General features: G+C 37.6%; 1 protein-coding gene across 9 annotated transcripts in view; it reads right to left on the bottom strand.

Moving 5' to 3' along the window:
- RGS7 (regulator of G protein signaling 7) overlaps window positions 1–24,470 on the bottom strand; it is a 263,975-nt gene that overhangs the window by 74,375 nt on the left and 165,130 nt on the right. For 7 of the 9 annotated variants that reach the window (XM_086460957.1, XM_086460949.1, XM_086460950.1 and 4 more), the window contains 2 exons: window positions 11,703–11,809; window positions 742–793 (listed from right to left, as the gene is read on the bottom strand). The exons of the other annotated variants lie outside the window; for them this stretch is intronic. In XM_086460957.1, the coding sequence (XP_086317083.1) occupies window positions 742–793; window positions 11,703–11,809 (159 nt within the window). The remainder of the gene's footprint in view (window positions 1–741; window positions 794–11,702; window positions 11,810–24,470) is intronic. 9 annotated transcript variants of the gene reach the window in all.

Raw genomic sequence — 24,470 nt, 5'->3', positions numbered from 1 at the left:
GTAAGCTGTCATGTACATGCTTAGTTACCTAAATAAGTGACCTGATCTTCAGACAAGCTGAGTACTTAACAGTCTGGATTAGAATGAACAGGACACTGATCACAGGTAATCCATTTTCTTTTAAAATTAGGTGACTATTTGGTGTACAGAGGTACCTAATTGTGGTTATAATTTTAATGAGGTTTTTGGTAATACTTTACTACCTGTTATATTCAGATTCTCCTGTCTAAGCACACATCAGTAATTACACTGTGTAATTTATGAATAAAACCCCAAGAAACATGAAAATAAACAAGGTATTTTATAATATAGTTCATATTAGAATCCTATTAGTTTCCATAATAAATAATTTTTACACTGTGTATATCAGAAATAAGAGATCTAAACTAGGCACAACTTTGGGTCTGAATCTGAGAATAACTATTGCACAAACTGAGACTTCATCACTGTAAATAACTACACTTCCTGCAGCAAACAGAAGATGTAAAAGGTAAGGTATGTTTTGATGAGTTTTAAGGCTTTTTTTTCCTCAGACCAAATCTGACTTTAATAAACTTTTAATAAACTTTGAAAAAAGTAGCAACACATTCATTTCAATATCAACAATTCTTGCACAGGAATTATATGACATATAATTATGTTTTTAACAGTGGAATGATTAAACAAGATGGACTGCAATGATGCGTTCATTCGTTTAATACTTAATTCCCAAAAGAAATAGGAAAGATTTCTAACACTGACCATAGTCTGTGTTTTCCGGCTCCCAACAATTTGATGGCCAAAAATAGGGTGTCTATAGACAAAACAAAAAAGTAGGGAACTTAAGTTAGACAAGGCAAGCATTATACAGTCATTTGATTTATACTTGTTTTCAGAGTCAATTTACATTTTCGGTAGATCTCTTATATTGTTAACTTGACGATTTCAAAATATGCATCAAAACAGAAAATTACTGTTGTATGCTTGTTTATCGCACTAGCATCAGAATGGTGTTGAAAACGAACAAAGTGTTCTTTTTATTCTTAAAGTTAAGTGAACAAAAACAAGGTTAGGTAGTGAGGTTGTCTCTTTCATCTTCCCTAGCAAAGTACCTCTCACATGTCCTGAAGAATCAGTTTTAGAAGGTGGCAAGACAGAAGATATTTTGGGGTACATTCAGATCTTGATTTTGGAGAGTTTTCATTAGCATATATTAATATTCAATACTCTTTCCTAGGAGTTCTTTGTTTAAAAATGCCACTAAACACAACCTATTCTCACAAAGTTATCAAAGTTCTTTTTGTTTGTTGAAGTCTATTTTTTTCCTCATGTGTTTTAAATTGTGATTTTTTTTTAAAGGAAAGCAAACAAAAGTATCAATAACTAGTTCAATACTATGCTTATTAAAACTGTGCTAAATGTATTGTTAAAATAATTCACTTCTGCCAAATTAAGAATATAAGATGATATAGGCATTTTTCATACAAATAACTTATTTTTTAAAATAGAAACTTTTTGTTAAAATTTAAAGGATTATACTATTTATACATAACACGTTCATATATATATACATACATACATACACACACATACAGAGAATTATATATTACTGAAGCAGTTGAATTAATCTCATCAAATATGTGGACTGGTCTGAGTGGTATTTCAAAACACAGGTGCTTCCTTAGGAAAAATTTCTGCTTTACTTTACTGTCTGTTTCTTACTGTTTTTTTCTCAAAGATCTCCCAGCTGCAAAAATGGAAACCTCTCTTGCTGCCCACTTCCCTCAAAATTGTTTTAATGTTAATCTGGAAACCAACAGGGTTGAAGGGTGACACATTCACATCTACCATCAGGTTATACATATATATTGTGAAAAATATCTCTCTATTGTAACAATGTGCCATCAACTTTAATAAGAGCGATTTAGAACTCGCTGTTTATCATGCAACAGCAATGAGTTAAAGGGCAAAAAGCTAACTCCAAAGGCTGAGATGCATTTCTTGCAAGCCGTTTTGTGCTCTGTAATGGAGCAGCAATAAGTTATTCTCCTATCAACTATTCCTTCACAGTGGCACTGAAATCAAAGTGACCAGTATAAGCACAAATGGAAAGAAGAGGAATCTCTAAACAATGAATGGTAGCACTCAGCAAATTCTGGAGAAGAATCTACAAGAGTAATTTAACAAGGTCAATCATATAAAGAATAAAGTCACTATCATTTAAATACAGTTTTCAAACTCAGGGAGGAAGAACAGTCCTTCTTTAGAGGCATGAAGTGTATCTCAGGAGAGGTCCAAGAAGAAAAGCACAACTACATCATTTTCCTGCTAACCGTAGCTTTAACCTCTGCTTACGGGTTCAATATGAGTTTCTGGAAAAAGGATGCAGTGAGGGTTACTAAATACATATCCGCTCAGGCAGCTCCTGAGCTGAAACTGGCTGGAGCTCAGAATTTATTTAAGGGGGAGTAGCAGTTGTGGTGGAGGATGGCTGGAGAAAGGTGCAGGGGAAGAGCCCTTTCAGAAGTAGAGAGACAGAGATTCTTCTAATTGTGGGTATACTTGATGCAAATTCCATGTTAAAACTCATACATACTTAGGATTTCTCTTGACAAATTACATATCCCATCCCAGCTGAGATTAAAAAATAAATTCTGTCTTCTGATGTTGAGCAAATACCATGGGTTTGCATTCATTTCACATCAGACTATGAGGAAATACTATATATTCACAAGTATACATTTATGATGTAAGAGGAGGACTCTTTTGTTTCATAGATAAATGAAAAGCTACACCCAGCCAGCAAGAATAAGGCAAGAAATAGTTCTGTGAGCCTCTCAGATTATATCAATCAAGGATAAATGTGATAGTACTGTTTTCAGTATTTAGTTAAAATAACACAATAAACTTTTATTGGGGCTTGCATATCAGTGGTGTAGGAAGTGTGGGCACTAAATGGAATATGGGAAAGAGGGCAGGATCTTCAATGTTGTGAAATGTCACTTTAGCCTTTCTGAAGGATGAAAAAGTGCATCCCAATAGCAGGACCTGCTTGTAATAGAGGGACTCAGTTCAGACCAACGCTGAGAAGTGTGAAAACGCACGGAGGACACTTTTTGCTTTCTGAAGCTGAACACAACTTTCGAGGGAACAGATAAAACAGGGTTTTTTCCATTAGAGAATAACCATCCAAGACTTTCCAGGGCAGGTGTGTAGTACCTGTAGTGAAAGTGACTGCAGGGTGAGACTGGTATTCTGCAAAGACAAGCATAGCAGCATGAGGGCCAGCAGGCTCAAAGAACATGTGGAAGAGACCTCTCAGGAAAGTAAACCAAGACACAAAGAGATGGAAGGGAGATGGCAGTTGATGAAAGAGACCATACTAAAAGTCTAAGGACCTTTAGAGAGAAAGCGTAATGACAGGCCAGTGTAACCACACTGTCAATCTCCAAACAACTAAACATGAAAAAGGGATCTTGGAGAAAGCACAAATTAATGCGTATGCTACTAAGGATGAGTCTAAGCCTCCATGCACCACCATGTCTCTGGAGAGAAAAGAAGAAAAGTTAAAACAGAACATGACTTTTAATTAGCAAAGCACATGGTAAGTCATAATAAAAGGTTTCAATAATGTGTTATAAGGTGAGTCAAAAAGAAACCCCAGCAAATGTTCAAATAAGTTAGTACGGGTAAGTACTTGTTTGAGTCTCCAGAAGGAGGGAGACTGTGGTCAGATACAGGTCTTTCTGCCCAGGGAGTGACATGTAGGTGTGAGGTCTCCCTGCTGATGCTCTGAAGGGGCAGGCACAACCTACCTCTGAACTGCAAGCCATGACCCTGCCTGTGTGGTGCTTGCATGCGTTTAACGCGACCTGCTGAGGAGTGCAGCCCATCAGCTCAGGCACTGCAACATCACCGGAGCTGGCCTCCAGCCAGCTGGCTCCCACTGGGAACAAAGTTCAAGTCTGCCTGCAATCAGCTCTGCAAACATGCCCAAAATTAATTTTGACATGACGATAAGACTACAGGGCAAAGTACAGGGAAAAAAACCAGAAGAAAAATATTTATATGAGGTCAGACAGTTCAGGTTAAACGCTTAACGAATTACTGCGTTTTCATGTGGTTAAACTGTGGTTACTGGTAGAAAACAAAACAGCCTCACCAAATTAAAGGATGAGTCCTGGTTCCTCAGCAGCGTGAGTTATATGCACGTGTAAATATTACGAAGAAATTTTTGCTCTGGTACTTCTCTTTCTCCTCTAAATCTCTATACTACCTAGTATCTAACTGGCAAGAGTATCAAAAGTATTAGATTATCTACATGATGTTTAAATGGGTACAAGTTACCTGAACAGCAAGTTATACACTAAAAAATATTCATTCAAGTAACCTTTGAAACATGGGCAGTTATTTTTTTTTTAAAAAAAAAGAAAAATCACAAAAAGCAGAGAAGCCTCAGAAGACTATAGCAACGGGAAGATCTACCTTTTTCAGAAAAGGGGAAAAGCTGAAATTTTCTGTATTCTAATCTTTCTATATCTAGTGTCTAAACTGAACAGTTGTAATACACTATCTGTTTCTGAATCCTTATAAGCTAAAGGTTACAAGAATCTGGATTTTTCAAAAACATGTTAGGTCACTGACAGTGTAAAGCCCCTACTAGATGAGAAATAAGCAGTAGATGCTACGTATTTTGACCAAGGCAGTTGTACACTAATTTCTTACCAGCAAGTAAAGAATTATGCTATCACCATAGGTGCTCAAAAGCAGCTACAGCTGTTGATAAAGTTGTATTCAAAGAGTAGATAATTATTATTCACTTTCAAAGCGGTAAATGGCATTGGTGGGTGCAGAGACAAGGAAAATTCTCCTAAAACTAAAACCAGGCACAAAAAATACTGGTAAGGGGCAGGATTAAGACTTAAACAGAAAAAAAAGTGAAAAAAAAAATCAAGAAAAAAATCTTTTAAAAAACCTAGACAGTGAAAATGAAACATGATTTGCAAATCAGTTTCTGATTAAAGGGTTTTTGCAATGCTGTGATTGTACGGCAAAAAAACCATCAACAATAAACTTGTGTGTAGTTAAAATGACTGACGTTTCCCCAAAGGTGTATTCCACATTTTCTTGCCTAACTGTTTGGTACCAACAGTCGTAAAGTTCTGGTCTTAATCTACCTCACCATGTGTCATGCACACTGGATAAACTGCAATACCCCTTGATAAATTGTAGCAATAAAAGTAAATGTCAAGCACCGTCACTCCTTGCTGAGAAAAGACCCAGGGAGAAACCTCACCACAAGGCCCCCACGATAGACAATTCGTTTATTAGGGATACATTAAGATGTTGAGGAATCTTGTATCAAGGCCCCCTGTTCAGGCTGACCTTTAAATGCACTGGACAGCCCCTTGCCTGTCTGTTCTTCAGGGGCATGCTCTGAGTGCATCCCCACTGCCCCCAGCTGCAGTCCTTCTCAGCCCCAGCACCTCATGGGCTCCTACCTGCACAGAGATTTACTGTCCCAATCTCTGCAATCAGGCAAGTTAACACCAAGCTTGCACAAGGTCTCAGACAGAAATCCCTGGAACCTTTGACTCTAAAAACCTGATTTTCCTACAAATGGGAGTCTGAAGTTTACTTTGTCCCTTAGATGTTACAGACCTCAAATAGTTCAATAAGTAACGCATGACTATAATGTATATGCTGAGTTTACATCTTTCCACTTCTGTTTCAAAAGTTTCCACACAATTTCACAGTCCAGATATTTAATAATCCCTTAGAAGAATTTGCTAGAGAGGTTATCCATGAAGACTGGGGGAAGAAGATTTGTCTTCTTCAATGAGGAAAGATTAGGAAGTAAGAAGAGTCCAAGAAGATCGCTGGTCTCAAGGAATGAGGTCAGGAATGAGGATAGGAGCTGTGTGCAAAGGAGAAAGCTGATCTGACCTCATCTGATCTATTAAAAAAACTCCTGCAGCAATGCAAGGAGGCTCCGCCCATGTAAATTACCTTCTCTACATCTGGACTATGCAAACATAGCTTGGTTTAACTATTTGTTACAACTCACACATCCCAACTACACTGTAGAAGACTTATAATATCCTTTGCAATACCACATTTTCCTCTAGCACAAACATTATTACAATTTACATGCCTTGTTTCATGATCTAGAAACACCTACATAAGTGAGAGAGTTATGGACATGGCAAAACATGTACTTCAACACTACCATTTTCAAAGAGAAGCTTATGAAATATTAAGGGGCTTTTTGTGAAATGTAGAAAACCTGAAGGAATTATCATACTTATGAATTTTACTTTTCCTCAGAAGGAAATGTGAAGCAGTTCATCATGAACAAGTATTAAACAGGGAACGTTTGTCATTTTGCCATGAAATCCCACTTAGAGCTGGAAGAAAGGTGGGTGGTAGAATGGTTTGGTGAAAGTCAAGTACTATTTAACAGCCCAGGCAGAAATAACGTCGCCAGTTTTTATCAGTACATTTAAAGCACTTTGTTTAACTATATCTGTAATTTGAATGAGCAGCCAGGACAAGTCAGCAGCTAATGAAATAAGGCTTACCTAGTAGCACTGCACATGTGATTGTAGAGCCATTTAAGCATTCAGAACAAAACAGGCTGTTACAAGGATCTTTACGCCATTGACAGAAAACTGGTTTTGCACACACAAATGCATACTGGTTCTCTTGCATTATAGACTAATCTAATTAGTTAAACCTAACCACAGAAATCCATAATCCTCCTGTTAATAAAGTAATATGAAAAAAAGTCCTGTAATATAGCACATATGCTGCACTAAACAAATTGGCAGCAGTGGCTGCTATGAATCACGAGCAATCCTGCGATAAAACAAATAGATCTGCTTTGGCTCTACCATAAAATTAATCAATAATAATATCTGAGCTAATGAAACAGCCACTTGTAAAAATCAGTGTTGCACATCAGCTTTTATAAAAGATGATTAATTTCTATGCATTAAACTGTATTACTAAGGGAAATCATTAAGCATCTTTCAGCTACCCTTTGTTGGTAGTAATAAGAAAAGAATTGTTGTTTCTAAAGCTGCTCCACTCCATGAAATCTTTTAAAATCTTATTACTGAGATGGGTGAGGAATATTCAAATCACTCATAAACCTTCCTTTGCATATTGCTGCTATTCTTCTCACAGGCACCAGGGAGTCTTCATAAACAAGTCTTTGCTAAAAAATAGTTACACACAATCTCAAATGCTTTACATGGTGGATGGCAAAATTTACAGGCATTCAGTTTCACATATACTGCAGTTTACTCAAATGATTTGCTGGTAAAGGAAAAGGGTAAGATTACTCGTCTAGCACTGTCAAGCCCATAGAGGAAGGATGCCAGCAGGTAGTGCCCCATGGTTAACTCAGAATTATTAAAAAGAGAGGTTGAGGAAGTCAGAAACAATAAAGATTTTGGCTCGGTGACTCCTCTTTTCTAACCTGGAAAGGGGATAAGCACAGAAAATAGTGCTGGGGAAAGTGTCTGAGTAAGGAGTTAAGAAAGGAAAAAGAGGACTGATGAGGCAGTCAGAAAGACACATGGATTTGAAATTATTTTTCCTTCTTTGAAACCTAAACAGAATCTGTATATTCTGAGCCTGAGCTGAAGAGACAATGAATTAGTCCTTACATCTGCCATTGCCACAGAAAATCTGCCAAATGCTGGATAAGATAACCTGCTTCTTTTTTATTTCTAAAATCTGGCTTCCAATAAAATCCTTCCCTCAGGCCATGGTAGATGATCCAGTGAGGCTGTGGAGGGTGACTGGAGAGCTGTGACATTCAGTCGTAGCCTTAGTATCCAGAATGGCCACAGGCTGGCCCTGGACTGAGCCAAGAGGTAGACAGCCAAGCAGGGCTGACTCAAAGAGATATGGGAAGCAATGTAATTCCACCTGGGACACAAGGATCCCAACACTTCACGCTCTACACTATTTTGCAGCAAAGATAGTCCAAGATACTTACAGTGATTGCTATATATCCTTATCCCCAATTTAGGCATGTGAAAAGAAGGCCAGAGCGGTTAAATGCATTTGTCCAGAAAGTGTTCCCAGTGGTAGAACAGGAGAAGACATCACAGGTGAAATCTTCATCTTGTCAAAATCCATGAGTTTGCTGCTATCTTCAGACTCATGCTTTCACAAGAAACTGTTCCCGTTTTCACACTTTCTCAGCTATTTATGCTTTCCATCTTAAAAGTTACAAAACAACAGCAGAACCAAACCTTCATCTCTGAAAATTAGTTTACGTTGAATCACAAATGAATCTCATCACAAAATGTGAGTGTAATAATCACTAGTACCCTAGGAGTTTGTTTAAAGACAAAAGATATTAGGAAACATTACTTTTCACTGAAACATTGAGACACTTAGTATGCATGTGCAACTTGTGGAAGATATTAACATATATTTCCCTAGGAGACTATTATAGGTGTTTACCAGCTGAGAGGGTGAGTCAGGCATTCCTCACCAGGTTGGACATAGTATTCCTTATGTGGACATGGATGAAAGTCTCAGTGAGTAAATCCTGACCCCAGGAAGATCTGCTTTCTAAGGTGCACCTTGCTTTTCTTATTTGGGCCCCTCATATATATTTGCTCTCAGGTAGAAGAAGGTGGATAGCAGGTATTTGCTTTGGTCTCAGGCTTAAATTACCAGGAAAAGGCAGTGCAGCTGTTCAGGATGGTTCAGAAAGTATCACAGTCCTTGAATTGTCTGCTTTGCCTTGTTGAGACTAGTAAGAAATTTCCTCTCTGAGTAAGGCAATTAGTATTTAGATCCATCCCCTTTGAATTAAATTGTTATTACAGAAACTAACCTAATTACACCTGAGCAGATCAAAGAATGATCCAGAACTACTTTTTTTTTATTAGTAATATTTCTAAGGTCGCATTATTTTTAAAAAGCAGATATAACTATCATTTTACAGCCCTCCTGATGGCAAGAGTAATAACTGAAAAAGTATCATTTTGCCTGTAAAAGGGCATTTGCACAAATGAAGCACAATCTCCACTGCTTTTAGCTATTTCTGTACAACGGAAGGTTTTTTTAAAACAAACTGGAAGTAGTTTTACTGTCAGGACGGAATGTGTCACCCTTTGCAAAACAAAAAATGAAGTGCATGGAGAACACTGTGGTAGTTAGCCTGGTTTTTGTAGGTCAGGCCTTTGTATTGCGGACAGACTTCTCTGCAGGGATGGCTCCTGAACTTTTCAGTGCTGGCAGGTGCACAGTTTTCTCTTTCTATTAAAATATCCAGGAATTTGTGAATCCTGTCCAATACTCAGGAGGTCCTATCTCCAAAGCACCTGAACAACTACTCTAATGCAAAATTCACACATTTGCAGTCAAACTTTCCTCCCCACTGAGTATGCTGTCTTCATCTTCCAATTTGACAGCTTCAGTAACATATTTTCTGTTAGCCTTATTTTGGTGGGGAATGTGGAATTGTAATGACATAACTTTTGCTGTTTCAACTCCAGTTAACAGTATGACATCAGTATGAATTTTTTCTCATGTTATACATTAGCAGCTAAAATTGCATTAACATTGTTAGCATGGGAATAACAACGCAAAAGGTACTACAGAGCAGCAAACAATCAAAACACTGCAGATACATACTGATCAACACTTGATAAAATTATCTCGTTTCATATGCACATGTCAAATAGGTGCCAAATCCTTAACTTATGTAAATCAACTGATTATTTTACGATCTAACCCTCACTGAAGCTTCATGTCCAAACATGTAGGCTGTAGACCTTTCTGAGAAAAGCCCATGGCAGGGTAGCTGCAGTACTCTCAGTTGTTCATGGAGCAGCTAATTCTAATCTATACTTGCCTTCAGTCAAATTATCTTGCTAGCAGAGGTGTTCATTTCTCATGTTTGAAATAGAAGCAGGCCAGCAGCTGTGCAGAATTCAATGACCAGCACTTCCACAAATAAGTCCTATTCTCTGCAAAATGAAGTCCTCCAATATTTTGTTTTCCTGGCCAATGCTTATGCAGAGACAAGCCAAGAACTAGAGCCTCAACCACCCCACAATTTCTTTCCACTTTTCTCTTACCTCTTAACCACATCAGTACCCTTCACTCATGTGCCATCTCTCTCCTCGTTATACTGAACACTGAGGAGGATGAAGCACCATGAGAAGGAAACCTTTTCCTTCAAATCCTCTCTCCAAGATCAAAGGTAACTGTGGATCTGTGGGAGGAGGCTTGGAGCGACTGTTCGCTATATTACCCATATACACATGTAACTTACTGTCCTGCTGAAGGACAGGGTTTTTACACTGTATGACCTACAGGATCCACATATGAAAATATCATAATATCGTATGCATGTATGCCACAATCATTCTCTTTCTTGCCAGACTGTGCCACACATATTTAATTATATTCACTCTAAGATTTTGGTTTAGGCCAAGTATTATGAACCTTTCTCTTGCCTTATGTGGGTCTATAGAACTCAAATCAAAATACTGATGAAAGTGTTGTACAGCAATTAATCTAATATCATGTTTTGTATTAGACTATGATTGGTCTCCAATTTATCACAGTTTTCTTCTGCATTTTAAAGACCACAATCCCAGTTTTATTTTGATGGCTTCTTATAAATATTTTTTAAGACAAACCTTAGACTTAAATATGTTGAAGACAACAGATATTTTTCTGCCACATATTGTTTTTCTGTAAGTGTTAACACAGTTAGAACTAACAGAGCAGTATTACCAAACTATGGTATTCATATCATCAATTTCATAGTGATAATCATCATATCATTTTCAAAGCAACAAATCTAGGGAAGATCTTGGAGCAGCTACTAGGAAGATCACCTAATAGGAAGAGCAATATAGAACACAACCACCATTGTCAAAGGTGGCACATGACAAGCCATGTTAATTCCTTCTCTAGAATACATAGCCGGATACTGTGCAAACGTATTTGTTTTACGTCATAGGTGTTATTGCTTTGAAAATTCCTAGCCTGCTATTTATTATTAGAAAAGCAGCACCCCTGCTCCCCAAGCCCTTAGTTTGAAATCTAATATAATAAAACACAACTATGCAGGTATCAGAATAAAGTATGCATAGGTATAGATATACATATACATACATACACCTCCTTCCAGCTTGTTTGGAAGCATCTGCATGTTTGTTGTATGCAATGGGGCTGACAGATCAATGTAGAAATGTGTCTGCACTTGTCTAAAGATACACACTACTTCGCTACTAGTCTGCTACCTACAAGGAAACCCTCACATAGAAAGAATATAAATACTACCCTCAATTTTTTAATCAGATTTTAATAAGTAAAATACCTCCCCCTTTCCAAATTCAGACTATATTAGGAATAGGAGTCAATAAGATAATTTAATTTCCTTTACTGTATTTCCAAAATACTGGATTAATTTTTTCATTATAGATACTTCCACACTTTTACTTCCACAGCATTATCACACTTTTTCCAGGGATCAAAATGGTCACTATCATCTTAGCAGTTTGCTCACTTAATTTCTAAGTAAAATCCTTCTACCACTTTTTACTTTTAAGGGGAATTGCCACCATTTACTAGGTTACATAAGAGACAAAGTATGGTTAAAATTTGATATGAACCTTTGTGTAAGGCTTTTAATATAAGCTTCCATTTGTGCAAGTCAAGAACATATTGAAAACACTTACCTGGAATCGATAAAAGGTGCCATCATCCTTTAGTGTTAGAACATGATCTGAGATTGGAAAGAAGTAGCCGTGTGCTGCCATCAGTGTTCCCAAATGTAGAGCTTCCACTGTTTGAAGAACAAAAGAAAGATAAATTAAAAAAACTAAATAACTTCTTTTCAGCAGTTTAGTTTTCTTGTTCACATTCACCTTATCTCTTGCATATGACCACTTGGCTATCAGTCAAGGTCCAGCCATCATGAAAGCATTGTCTTTTTCTGTGTAATATAATGATGCAACCAAAAAAGCCACTTTACTCTCTTCAACAAATGGCTATTATATGTCCCATTTGTAACTGCAGTTCCGCTACTTACATCAGCATTTGTAGGTAGCTACTGCAATGTTCACTCACTTGTTTTGAAGCTGAAAACCGCTATCATTTTACCCTGATGGTGCAGCCTGTTTTTCCTCTTCAGAACAGTTTCAGATTACATGATCGTCATCTGATCCAAACCACCCTGATTAAGCAGGGAGACCTACAGCTAGTTGCCCAGGACCATGACCAGACGGCTTTTGAATATCTCCAAGGTGGGAGACTCCATAACCTCTCTGGGCAACCTGTGCCAGTGCTCAGTCACCCTCACAGCAAGAAAGTGTTTCCCAATGTTCAGAGGGAACCTACTGTGTTTCAGTTTGTGTCCATTGACTCTGGTCCTGTCAGCAATTTACCCAGGGCACAATGGAAAAGAGCCTGGCTCTGTCTTCTTTACACCCTCCCACCAGGTATTTATACACATAGATGAGCTTCCACCTAAGCCTTCTCTTCTCCAGACTGAATAGCATCTTTTCTCATAGGAGTTCAGGCCCTTAATCATCTTCCTGGCCCTCTGTTGGACTCCTTCCAGAGTACGCATGTCTCTCTTGTAGTGAGGAGTCCAGAACTGGACACACAGAGGATTAATTCAATACACTCTTATGAACAAAACCATAATATGTAACAGTCAGGTTTATACGTACTCTTGTATTTTCATTGAATCACTGCCTAGTATCAGTCCCTCAAGTCTCTTACTCAGCGTTGTCACTATTTGGCCAACAAGAACACAATGTTGTAGGAAGAGAACAGCATTAGCTAACGTCATGCTCTTGTTGCAGTATTTAATTCCTGCTATCTCTTTGCCATATTTCTTTACTAACCTTGTAACAATTCCAGCCTAATGTATCCCTAAAACAGCTGCACAGCAATTTCTACCGTAACATTAAATTTCCTAGCATAACCTGCTAATATCTGTCCACAACCACTGATGCATGCAAATTTTAAAAGATGAGCCCTGGAAAGGAGCACAAGGGTGTCTGAGCTATATGACAAAGCCACCAGTTACAGGAGCTGGCACTAGAGAGGACAACACTGCTGCAGGACAACATCAGGGATGAGTAAAGGAAAAAGATGAATAAAAAGGCCATACTGGACACCTAGAGAGTAAGGGGGAGTGGGAAAGAGGAGGAAGAAAAAGACAAAGAGAAGAAAGAGAAACAGCGAGATCAGCCTAAAAATTGAGGGATCTTGGATCTAAAATATGAATTCAGCATGAATCCAGAAAGTATGCAGATACAGTAAGGATGAATGTTTGCAGTATGAAAACATGCTACACCACCACAACATACAGAGATTCATATTCATCCTCTAAAAAAAGAGCTCATTTGTTCCTATTGCCTGCAATTTGGCTTTCAGCAATGGCAAGCAGAAATGTTGCAGCACAGATCTGTCTTGTTCTATCTCTTCAAAACATCACTGTGATATCTGACCAGCAGTCACAGCATCATCATGCAGAAAGAAATGCGTGTCCTGATGTCTGTGTTCTTGCTAACAAACACAGAAAGAGTGATTCGCTTATGGTTCACCTATTCTTATTTTGGATATGAGAAGGAAACACAGGGTTATTTATTTACCTGTATTTCATCAGCATCCTAGAATATTCCTTTTTTCACCCTTTTGCTCACCTGGAAACATTCAGTGATACAGGAGATACAGGAAGTGGAGTGGGACATTTTTAAGGTAACCCAAAGCCAGCAAGCACATGGAAGGAGCAAGAACGAGGATGTGGACAGTACTTAACTGAAAGCACATAACCCTACCAGGGTTTATTTGATACCAAATTATCCTTGCAATCCCTGTGTTTAGCAAACTGGTTCCTGCCCCTCCAGCAGAGCCATTATCTAAGAAAATCCAGCGCATCCCCTCTGGCAGTGAACTCTCTGGCCTGATATGAAATGCTATGATCCTGTTAAACCTTTTCCCAATCACAAGCCTACAAGAAAGCTCTCTAACAGAAGCAAGGTAGTTGCTTTGCTCCTTGTGCTTGAGATGTTTGTAAATCCCCATCTGAACCTTATCCTAATTAACGTAACTCCATATATTGCCGTTAGTTATTTATTTCAAGCCACTAAATTCGATTATCCCTTGAATCAGAAATTTTGAGTCAATGATTTCTGTAGTGAGCCAGCTGCTGAGGTTCTTTTCATTTTGATTCACTTCATCTACCTTTTAATTTTATCAAGCTTTTCTTTGTTTTTCACAGTGCAATTTATTGCCAATTCCAAAACTTGTATTTTTGCAGATATGATGTATCTTCATAGAATGAGAGAAAAACAAAGGAAGAAATGTGCTGATACTTTTTAGAGAAAGGATTTCTTAGATAAGGGTGGCAAGGGCTTGCCAAGGAGCTCTGACACAGATGGGAGCGCATTCTCTTCAGATTTATATTTCATATTCTTCCTGGATTCTGAATGGAAATATTTTTCAAGAACAAAAGGAGATCACATTATTCCCCTTTACTCAGCAATCTTTAGACCACATGTGGACTACTATGTCCAGTTAGGAATAAGATGTCCACTCCAATACAAGAAAGACATAAACAAACTTGAGTGAGTCTGGTGGAAAACTTGAGTGCATCCGGTGCAGGGTCACCAAGATGGTTGGGGCTGGAGAATGTGCCCTGTAAGGAGAGGCTGGGGGAGCTGGGCTTGCTTGGACTGGAAAAGAAAAGGTTTTGGGGGTGCCTAGCAGCACCCTTCCAATGCCTAGATGGTGATTACCATATGAGGGAGCCAAAACCTTTTTGGAGTTGCATGGCAATAAAAAAATATTTTATTTTTTTTTAAAAAGAAGACACAATAGTAATAAACTAAACCAGGGATGTTTCTGGCTTCAGCCAAGCAGCAGAAGAAGATGCCCTGAGAGGCTGTGCAGTCTGCATCCTTGGAGGTTTCAAGACCTGAACAGATAAAGTGCTGGGCAACACGTTTGACCTTACAGTTGACCCTGCTTTGAGCAAGGGGTTGGACTGGAGTCCTCCTGAGGTCCCTTTCAACCTGAATTATATTAAAACTCTATGACTCCAGGTGAGTCAAGCAGAAGTGGAACAAGAAGCACAAAGAAGGGATGGGGACAACTGGAGAAGAAATTATTTGGAAGCTCATGCCAGAGCAGCCTATAATCCTGGTAAGGTTGGTTACAGTAAGAGTAAGAGCTTACATTTCTCTCACTGACTACTGAGTCACATACCCAAGTATACAGTCACTACTAGGGCTCTATGCAAAACATGGAAAGAGTGACCTGGCCAATTAAGGTTATTTAAGACCTGAATCATTCCCAATAGGAGGCTATATCTCTTCTTTAGTTATATATGGGAGACTAAGGTGGTTTTCCTCTCACCTCAGGCAATCTCATTCAGCTAGGATGAAGCTACAGTAACTCTACAATGTTAATGTATTAGCTGTTAAGAGTTAACAGGGACATATAAACTTGATGCATCTCTTCTTTTTTTCTTCAGTTAACAGTCAATTAATTTTTATGGGTCAACCCAGCAACTTACTCCAGCATTGCATAAATATAAATGCACAAATATATGTTTTTAATATCAGCCTAAGTTCCACTGTAGCTCACACTTGGGAATGTGAGCAGTATCTGCTTTATCAAAAGAAAAAAAAAAAAAAAGGAAAAGGAAAAAAAAGACACATGGAGTAAGAATAAAGACATTCACTTGAAAGTCTAAAATCTTCTCCATTGGTATCATCTGACAATGAGGCAACTGCATAACCAAAGCATTATCAATAATCTTTGCACAGAGGTTGAATCACCTATAAATCAAATATGTCTCAAACAGGTGAAAAGTGTCCACAAAATTATAACCAGAAAATAGTGCCCACAAAATTGTAACCCTGCCTCACACCAGACTGATAGGGGACTAATGCTGCTGCTCTCTGCCCAGCAGCAGTAGAACTTCTGCACGGAAAGAAAACCAAGATCTCCGCAGGTATCTAATCTCCAAGCAAGAAGTAATCCAGGGTATTACAGACACAATAAAGGCAACACTATGATATACATCTCCATTTGTTAAATTTTGACTGAAAAATAAATACTATAAGAAGCCAATGAAGTGGAACAGTAGGATTTAGGAGACAAAACTGTGAGCTTGAAAAGAAAAATGTAGCCAGCAGCTCCTACATGTCTAAATACCTAGAAGGTCAATTCAGAGAGCTTCTGCATTTCCCAAGCTACTTCTGCATGCGAAGTTATGAGATTTTCACTTAAAGAAGCACATTTCACCTGGAAGAATGGCAGATGGAGATTAGAAACATAAAAAAATTCTATGAAGTGCATTAGTTAAGAAGAAAAAAGAATCCTGAAAAAATACTTTTAAATATAAACATTCCCAGGTAGAAAGAGTAATGCTTATATGTATTCAGAATATAAATTTAAAAATAAATTGGAGGAACATAAACTAAAAGCAAGAAAATACCAGTGTTTTAGATGGCAAGTGTACACAGATGCACACAGAAATGTGGTATCTACTCAACTATTATTTCCCAATCTTCAGCTACTGTGTGTAAGAATATGCAATGTAAACTACATTCTCAGATACACCCAGATAACCTCGCTGAGAAGGCACAAATTAAATCACAGTCAATCGCTATACAATGAATAAAAACTGCAGCCACAGATATCATGCAAAAAATGTGAGGGAAACAAAACACATGGAGGTGTAACTGGTGGAACAGAGTAGACTTCAGCTTCCTCTGTTCTTGGCTGCTTGTTTTGGAGACGTCAATTATTTGAACTGAGGTTCCAATTACGCTTCCTAGCAGTGATACTGCTGAAAAGTGGAACACCATATTCAAGAAAAACTTACCCACACCACTGCTTGAATTTTTCTTAGCTAAAAAAGGACAGTGTTGCAAGTTATAATAGCTAATGGAAAAGAAACGTCTCAGGTGAAAGACAGAAATATATCTTTATAAGCCCATTGCATTTCAACACAATATGAAATATTTTATATAAATTCAAAATGTTGCTGTGGGTGTATTTTTGATTTTAACATGCATGTTATTGCTGAGCTAAAGGCTCAGAAAAAGCTTCAAATTCCATGGTTCACTCTGCTGTTGAACTTTATTTAGCTGAGTGGGTGAAGTGAACAACACATGTACACAGATTGATTAGCAATCATTTTCGTGAGAAATAGTATTGCCCAGCCATCTGCTGTGCCATTACAAGGAGAGTGATCTTGATGGATTAAATGCTAGTCACTTTTAATATAATTTGTTATACAAGACAGTCAGATATTTTCAATGCTTTGAGACTATGCAAACCTGATGAAATCTAAAGAATCAAAAATATACCCTGGTTGTTGAGTTTTCATTTTATTTTCTTTCTAAACATAGTGCAGTTTTCTCCTTACTGTAATAACTATCGTATGAATTGATGATAGTTCATACATCTCAAATTGCAGGGTATGGTAATATCAGCAGAACAAGTTGTTGCTTACTGTAACAGCCACAGGAGGGGATTAAAAAGGATGAATGTTCCTTGGTTTTCTTTGGAATAAACATATTTCTGTGCTTTGAAACTCCTTAAAGGATATGTTTTCAGTGATTAGTGTGGATTCCACTTTCCCTTATGCATCTCAGTGCTTCAGGTGATGTGGTCTCTATATTTACATTTACTCCAAAGTCCAGAAGACACTTTATCGTATCTTACCATTATAGTTACAGTCTCACAACATCTGAAGTGGATTGCAGTAATCTCTGAAGGACTGAAGAAAGGAAAATAAGGCGTTTCCCAATTCTACTCCTCTTTAAAATAGTCTTTTGGAGAGTCTGTTCCATGTTCTTTTGTGCAGCACAGTCCTAGAGAAAGATTTCCTACAAGGAACGTGGCTTGGGCATTTTGTGTCCTTAAGACTGCTATACAATGTGACAGCGAAAAACCCAAACTTGCAAGTTTTTCATATACATTCTGATACAAAAATGTCAAACAAATGAAAATTTCCATTTCCATTGAACAATAAAGTGTTTGTTTTTCTGGGTGATTTGTCTAATCTAAAGTCTATCACGGTACTGAAGTGCATTGCTAAACCGCACGGCTGCCTGGAAAAAAGAATTAATGAGTCAGAACTTCACAAGCACACATTCATTTTAAGTGTCGAATGCCAAGACATTACCACTTACTCTCACCTCACTCTTGCTGTCATTTCATTGCCAGTGTGAACACTAGCTGCAAAGGATTAACTTTAACTTAAAATAATAAAATACAACCTGCTTCTCACGCTCACACAAAGCGTAGGAGAGACTCACTCTCTGGGTCCAACTGTGGCATTTAAAGAGGGGAAAATAAAACAGCTAGAAAAGTTCTTGAACACCCACATCACTATAAACCTCTCTTTTGTCCCATCTGAAGGATCAAATTTGCAAACAGAGCAGTACTCATTGAGAGTCATTTCAGGGAGGGCAAAAGAGCTGGCGAAAGAAGAGGTATTGTTTACCCAAATACAGTTAAAATGAGATTCATGCTTGACTCCAAGATACCCATCACAAACCAAGTTATGTGTCACCACATCAGCTTACCTAACTGGTTAGGATTTTGCTCGTGCTGTGTGCTACAAGTCTGCACAAGGAACAGTAACATACACCCTTACAGCCTGAGACAACCTACAACATAGGGTGCCACATATCCCAAGTCTAGAGACAGTAATGTATACCTGAAATCGCCTACTTTGTTCACAAAAACATCCAGCAAACCAGGGACACATAAGGCCGGAAAGATTTTATCCATACAAGATCAACAGAAGTCACGCCACCGTGAAAGACTGAATGAAAGCAGAAGCTGACCTCTGACCTACAGTTTCTTGAAAGAAAAAAAAAAAATAACCCACAACAAAGCAAAATACCTTTCTTCATTCACAGAAGAAAAAAAAAAAGAAAAAGGAAGAAAGAAAGGAGTTTTCAAATGGGAGGAAAAAAAAAATAAGTTAGTCCTTGAAAGAGCAGTTGCATCTTAGTGCTAGCAACACACAAACCTTCCTCTTGAAGACATTTTGAGTATCGTCTGTTAATTTTTTCATGTGATGTAGCCCTTTGAGACCTCAAAATGTAATGACTTGAGGTGAGCACCATAGCTTTTCTGTTGACCAAAAAAAAAAAAAATAAAGAGAAAAAAAAACGTTGCAGGTTGCTGGCATTGAGGAGTGCTATAACTTCACCTCTGAAATAATTGTTTGGTGTGTTCGTTTGGCATACTGGAAATGTGCATCTACACAAGGTGGAAGAAATCCAGCCAAGCTGCAAGCATCAGGTAGACTTAACTACCAGGGAAAAGAAAACACAGTACAACTTGGTCACTAGATAACCAGCATTCAGCACACAGTGATGAAAAGTGCTCTGAATGTGTTTAAAATTGCCTTTAGTTTCCCTGTCACCTCTCTCAATTTTTTAAACAACCTACCAATATCACACCAGCAATCAGACCTTCCAGTAGTGGAATTTAGCTCTGTACCCACCAATCCAAGTCAGCATTTATAAAACTTTTCTTCTAATTTCACTATTACTACACTTGAATTTTTCTATTTTCAATTTCTGCAGAAATCGCAGACTTTTTTCTACTTTATTGCTAGTATCTCTTGTCTCTTTAAATTAAAATGATAGAAAGACAAAATCCAGATTCCTTTGAAGTGTGGGTTTGCTGTTTTCCCCACTGGCACTTCCTCTGAAACTGCAACTTTGTAGTTTGAGCTTTGATTCCCATGCTTCTTCAGGGCAAAATACAGAAAATCAAAACATGTGTGTCCTGTTTTCCCTAATGACAGTCTGAACTTGTCTTCATAAGACATTTCCCAACATTTCACTCATTCTCCCCTCCAGTATAAAACTGTGTTCAATTTATAAAGTCATATGTGCAGCCTTTTGAGTAAACCTGCTAAAGACAAAATAAAATACTGTTTACAAAAAAAACCCATTACTGCAAATACCATACTTTTAAAAATTCTCTCAGATGAAATCTTGTACCACAATTTCAACCATCCACAGAAGACCCAAAATATTGGACGTAACTTCTTCTACTCAGCAGTAGAATTATTATGGTATTATTGCAGGTTTTCTTGTATACTGCTTGCCAGCTGCTGCTAGTATACCAAATCTTTCTTTCTTCTCCTCCAGTGGCTGGGTCTGCAGATATGTGATCAAATTGTTTGACTGCAAACTCTTGGTGGGAAACTAACTCCATGGCACACGACACCCAAGAATTTGTGCAAGTAAGTATATGCCAGGAAATGTATTTTACGTCATGGCTCCCTGAGACACGGTGCCCTGCACGCTTCCTTGGCCGCAGTATAGTGTCACCTCTTCTCCCTTTCTTTGTCACTCTCAAGGCAAGGCACAGATAGCTACCTGCCAGCTCCCCTCTCAGCCAGCTGTGTTTGGACATCACAGGCACGGGAGCAATTACAACAGCACACTCTAGGCATATGATCAATAGGCACTGCCACAGCCAGCTATATGTGCGGGGTGAGGTTTCAAAGGGGGAGACCCATGTTTAAGCCTTGGCAGATCCAGGGCGTAGTAACAACTGGTGTGGTTGATACACCTCCTGGATTTGGGGTACGCAAATAGGAAGAGTGGACACAGGCTTTTTCAGTGCACAAAATATTTGTTCCTGAAGGAGCTACAGAAGATGATATTGTTGAATCAGAGGGATATCAGCTAATGTTGAGTTTCTGAAGTTGGGTGAGGGCAAGCAATAGGTAGCACTAAACTCTTGCTATGATTACTGCTGGTTAAGATGACTCATGACACTTTTTTAGTCTTTTAGTCTGTTTTGATATCAATTGCTACTACATCAACCATTAATATTGTATCATTGTCATGCATTGCTATCATAATCACAGAACACCCACTTGTGACCAGGCAGTTCAGATAATACAAAGAACATGCAGCAGCAGCAGCTAGAAAAATACCTGCCTCTTTCACTGCATACAATCTTCTTTATAACAATTTTCATACCTCCAGCAAACTGAGGTATGAATGCTAAAAATAATGTATTTTTTCAATGGGAAGAATGCTGTGCTTTTAAAGTCCAGCAGGAATTAAATGCTTTATAAGTAAATTGGTGTCATTGAGACACACATTAGGGAAAAATATCACCAAAGCTCAGGCAAGGAAACAACAAAGAGCGTGGAGGTAGCTTTCCATAGAATAACATAGCAATACTATTTCCCAGATACATTTATCAGGGATGCATAGATATATGAAAAAACAAGGCAGTTATTACAAACAGGATAACTTTTAGACAATTCTCTTAATCCATTATTCGTAATTAATTTCTCTGACTGGCAAGTAAAATACATTTTGCTGTCCACATCAAAATGAAGGACAAGAGAGTAAACTTTCCAGATGTTGCAAAACTCCATTTTATGCCATGACATGTTCCTATTGTCATAAGACCCCCTCCCAGTGCTCACTTCTCCCTGTTGCACAGGATTTACACAGATAGAGAACTGTCAGTTCAGCCAGATAAACTCTGCTATTAAAAACAAAGAAATACTAACAGATACTTACTAGCAAAAATAGGTCAAGGAAAACCCTTTCATAAGGACTTTTTTTTCCCCACAAAAAGAGGTCTCAGTGAATGACCTATTTCTTCTCTAGTGGCAGAATCTAAATGTAGAAGGAAGAGATAGCACTGATGTCCACAGCAGCAGCAGAAACTATCAAAGTCTTTAAAATAAAATGATAAAATGAACAAAAGCATCTAGCTGGGTCAATGTAATGGTCATTCTGTTTTAAGGCAAGTCAAATATTAAATTGCTGAACTGTTAGCTGTAGTGCACAATTTATCTTTTAAATCATCCTCAGCACTAAAGGAAAAAAGCTGGAAAATGTGTCCTCAGGTTTTAGAAAGACACTCAGGGGAAATCTGGGAAAAAAAGATTAATACAAAAGATGCCCATACAGATAACATGATAGGAACTATAATAAAGAGTAGAATGAATGAAAATAAAGATAAATGCAACAGAAAAGGAAGACTCAGCACTACTTTTGTTGGTGGATGCAATGCCTCACAACTCTGTGAGTGTTCCTATGTGGAATTAGTGAACATAGAAGGTCATGAAAATCTGGTTAACATATCATCTTGGATTTCCAGAGGGCTCTTGCATGATTCCCCCAAATGTTTTCTAAAGGAATTAAGCAGATCTGGGATAGAAAGTAATGGAAAAAGCAGTAGGCAGAAAGATATAAATAAAGGTCCAGCACAGGAGATCAGCTATGACACTGAAGGAAGGTAACCACTGTAGCTGTGTTTAGTAGATCCTGAACTGCTCAGTATCATCCTAAATTATCTACAGAACAGTATGACTGATAGTGTAACAAAATTTGCTGAAAGTATACCAATATGCAGGTATATAAAAAGTGAGTTGTGAGGAGGTGTAGAAGGACTTCAAGGTACTGATTCACTAGACAGTACAACAGCAGATGAAACTGAATTTCAACAAATGTCAAACATTTGAAATATGAACCCCCTGTCCCCAAGTTCATGTGCCCAGTAAGTGGCTGCAAGTTAGCTGCTGCTGCTCAAGAAAAGCTAGTCACTATATATGATTTTCTGAAAATGTTTGCTCAAATCTCAAGCAGAACATAGTGAATTATTAGAAAGAAATACAAAACAAACCAGAAGACATTGGTATTATACATAGCACACCCATTTATGATATCACAAATTATGAGCAGAATTCATGTTGTTTCATCTCAAACTATATATATGTGTGTGTGTGTGTATATATATATTAAAAAAAAAACCAAACCCACAGGAAGAAGGAGGATAAGGATTTTAAGAGATCTATGAAGGCTTCCATATAACAAGAGATATCACAAATCAGAAAGTGTACCATGGAGGACAGTCATTATAGCAGTCTATAAAATCATGACTAGACAAGAGAAGGTAAATGAATACAGAATAATACTTTGCTACTTTTCAGAACAGAAGAACTTGGAGTTAACCAATGTGATTATCAGGCAGACCCTTCAAAACAAAACAAAAAAAAAATACATCTATAATACTTGATCAACCTGTGTTACATATTGTCATTGGGTGTTGTAAAAGGAATAGAAGAAAGGTCCTTCAGGAACTATTAAACTGGAAATACCTGCAGGTCAGGGAATTCCCTAAGGTTTAGATCATCCAGAGCTGGGCAGGCAGAGCAAGAGACCTTTACACCACTTTTCTTCAGCAGTGCAAGTCTCTAGCTAAGCATTTGTGACTGACCACTGTCAGAAACCGCTCATGGTCCAGATGGTCTGACTGCAGCTCTGTCTGTCTTATGTTCTTACTGACCTTGTACAAAATGCACTTAATTTCTACTATTTTGGAGCATGTATTGGATACAAACCAATTTGCATTTCTAGCTATGTTTTTTCTTGCTGTGCAGAAGATTTTTGGCTTGCTAATTAAAAAAACAACTAACCGCTATTATGCTTAGATGCCCTCAGTGTGCAGAGTCTCTTTTAATATTAAATTTGAAATCGCAATATACTTATTGACTTACTGCTCTTCCCAGACATGGTTTTGTTATATCAGAAGATCTTCTAAATGTACTGTGCAGAAATTTAAATACACTTTTTCACTTCTAATTTATTCTCAGTCAGCTGTCATTACTATAGTAAAAGATATTGTGGATAGTGGAATTACTTCTGATCTATGTCTTGTAGGTAGAAGTTTTCATCTGCTTCAGATAATTCAGAGCATATATTTGCAAAAGTTCATTAACATGAACTTTAAACCCCTGGGAATTTACAGTTGAAACACTCTAGATAGTTGTCTGCACATTTAATTTTATTATGCAGTCCTAGTGGCAGTCACTATTACTAAAATTCATGTCAAGTTTAGCTGTGAAACTATAAAACCCCATCCTTAACTTCCTCGGACCAGTCTGAAAATTTCCTTAAGTTAGGTGACAAATATATGAAGCCTCCTCAAGAAATAATAGTTTTCACTTATAAGGAAAAAATTAACTATTTATTATTTCTCTGAAAGACCTTAGCAAAACCATCTAAACTTTATTTAACCCACACTCACTATGAAATACTACTTGCTTATTATATTTTTGCTTTGTTTATTTCGTGCTAGTGACTATATTTGAAGATGTAAATAATTCCACAATTTCAGGATGCAAATATTGCACATTTATAGTCCTTTGCAACCTTTCCAATAAGTTTAAGGCTATTAAAAGGTTATGTTTTCAAGTTTATCTAAGGTATTATCTTAGACAGTAATTAAGAAGCAAACTTTCAAAACCAAATGTAAATTACTTGTTATAATTTCTGCATGCCTAACTGAGGTGAATTTTTATGGTTTGGATTTTTTTTTTTAATTGAGCTTCAACTTTAGTGAGAACAGTAATTTTTTAGTACCTATAACGATTAGATTCTATTGTCACTAGATATTTTATACTTTGTGGATCCAAG

The sequence above is a fragment of the Leptosomus discolor genome, chromosome 2, assembly GCF_034619465.1.
Source record: "Leptosomus discolor isolate bLepDis1 chromosome 2, bLepDis1.hap2, whole genome shotgun sequence".
NCBI classification, from domain to species: domain Eukaryota; kingdom Metazoa; phylum Chordata; class Aves; order Leptosomiformes; family Leptosomidae; genus Leptosomus; species Leptosomus discolor.
Note: the sequence above shows the minus strand (reverse complement) of the source record. Positions and strands in the feature narration are given on the sequence as shown.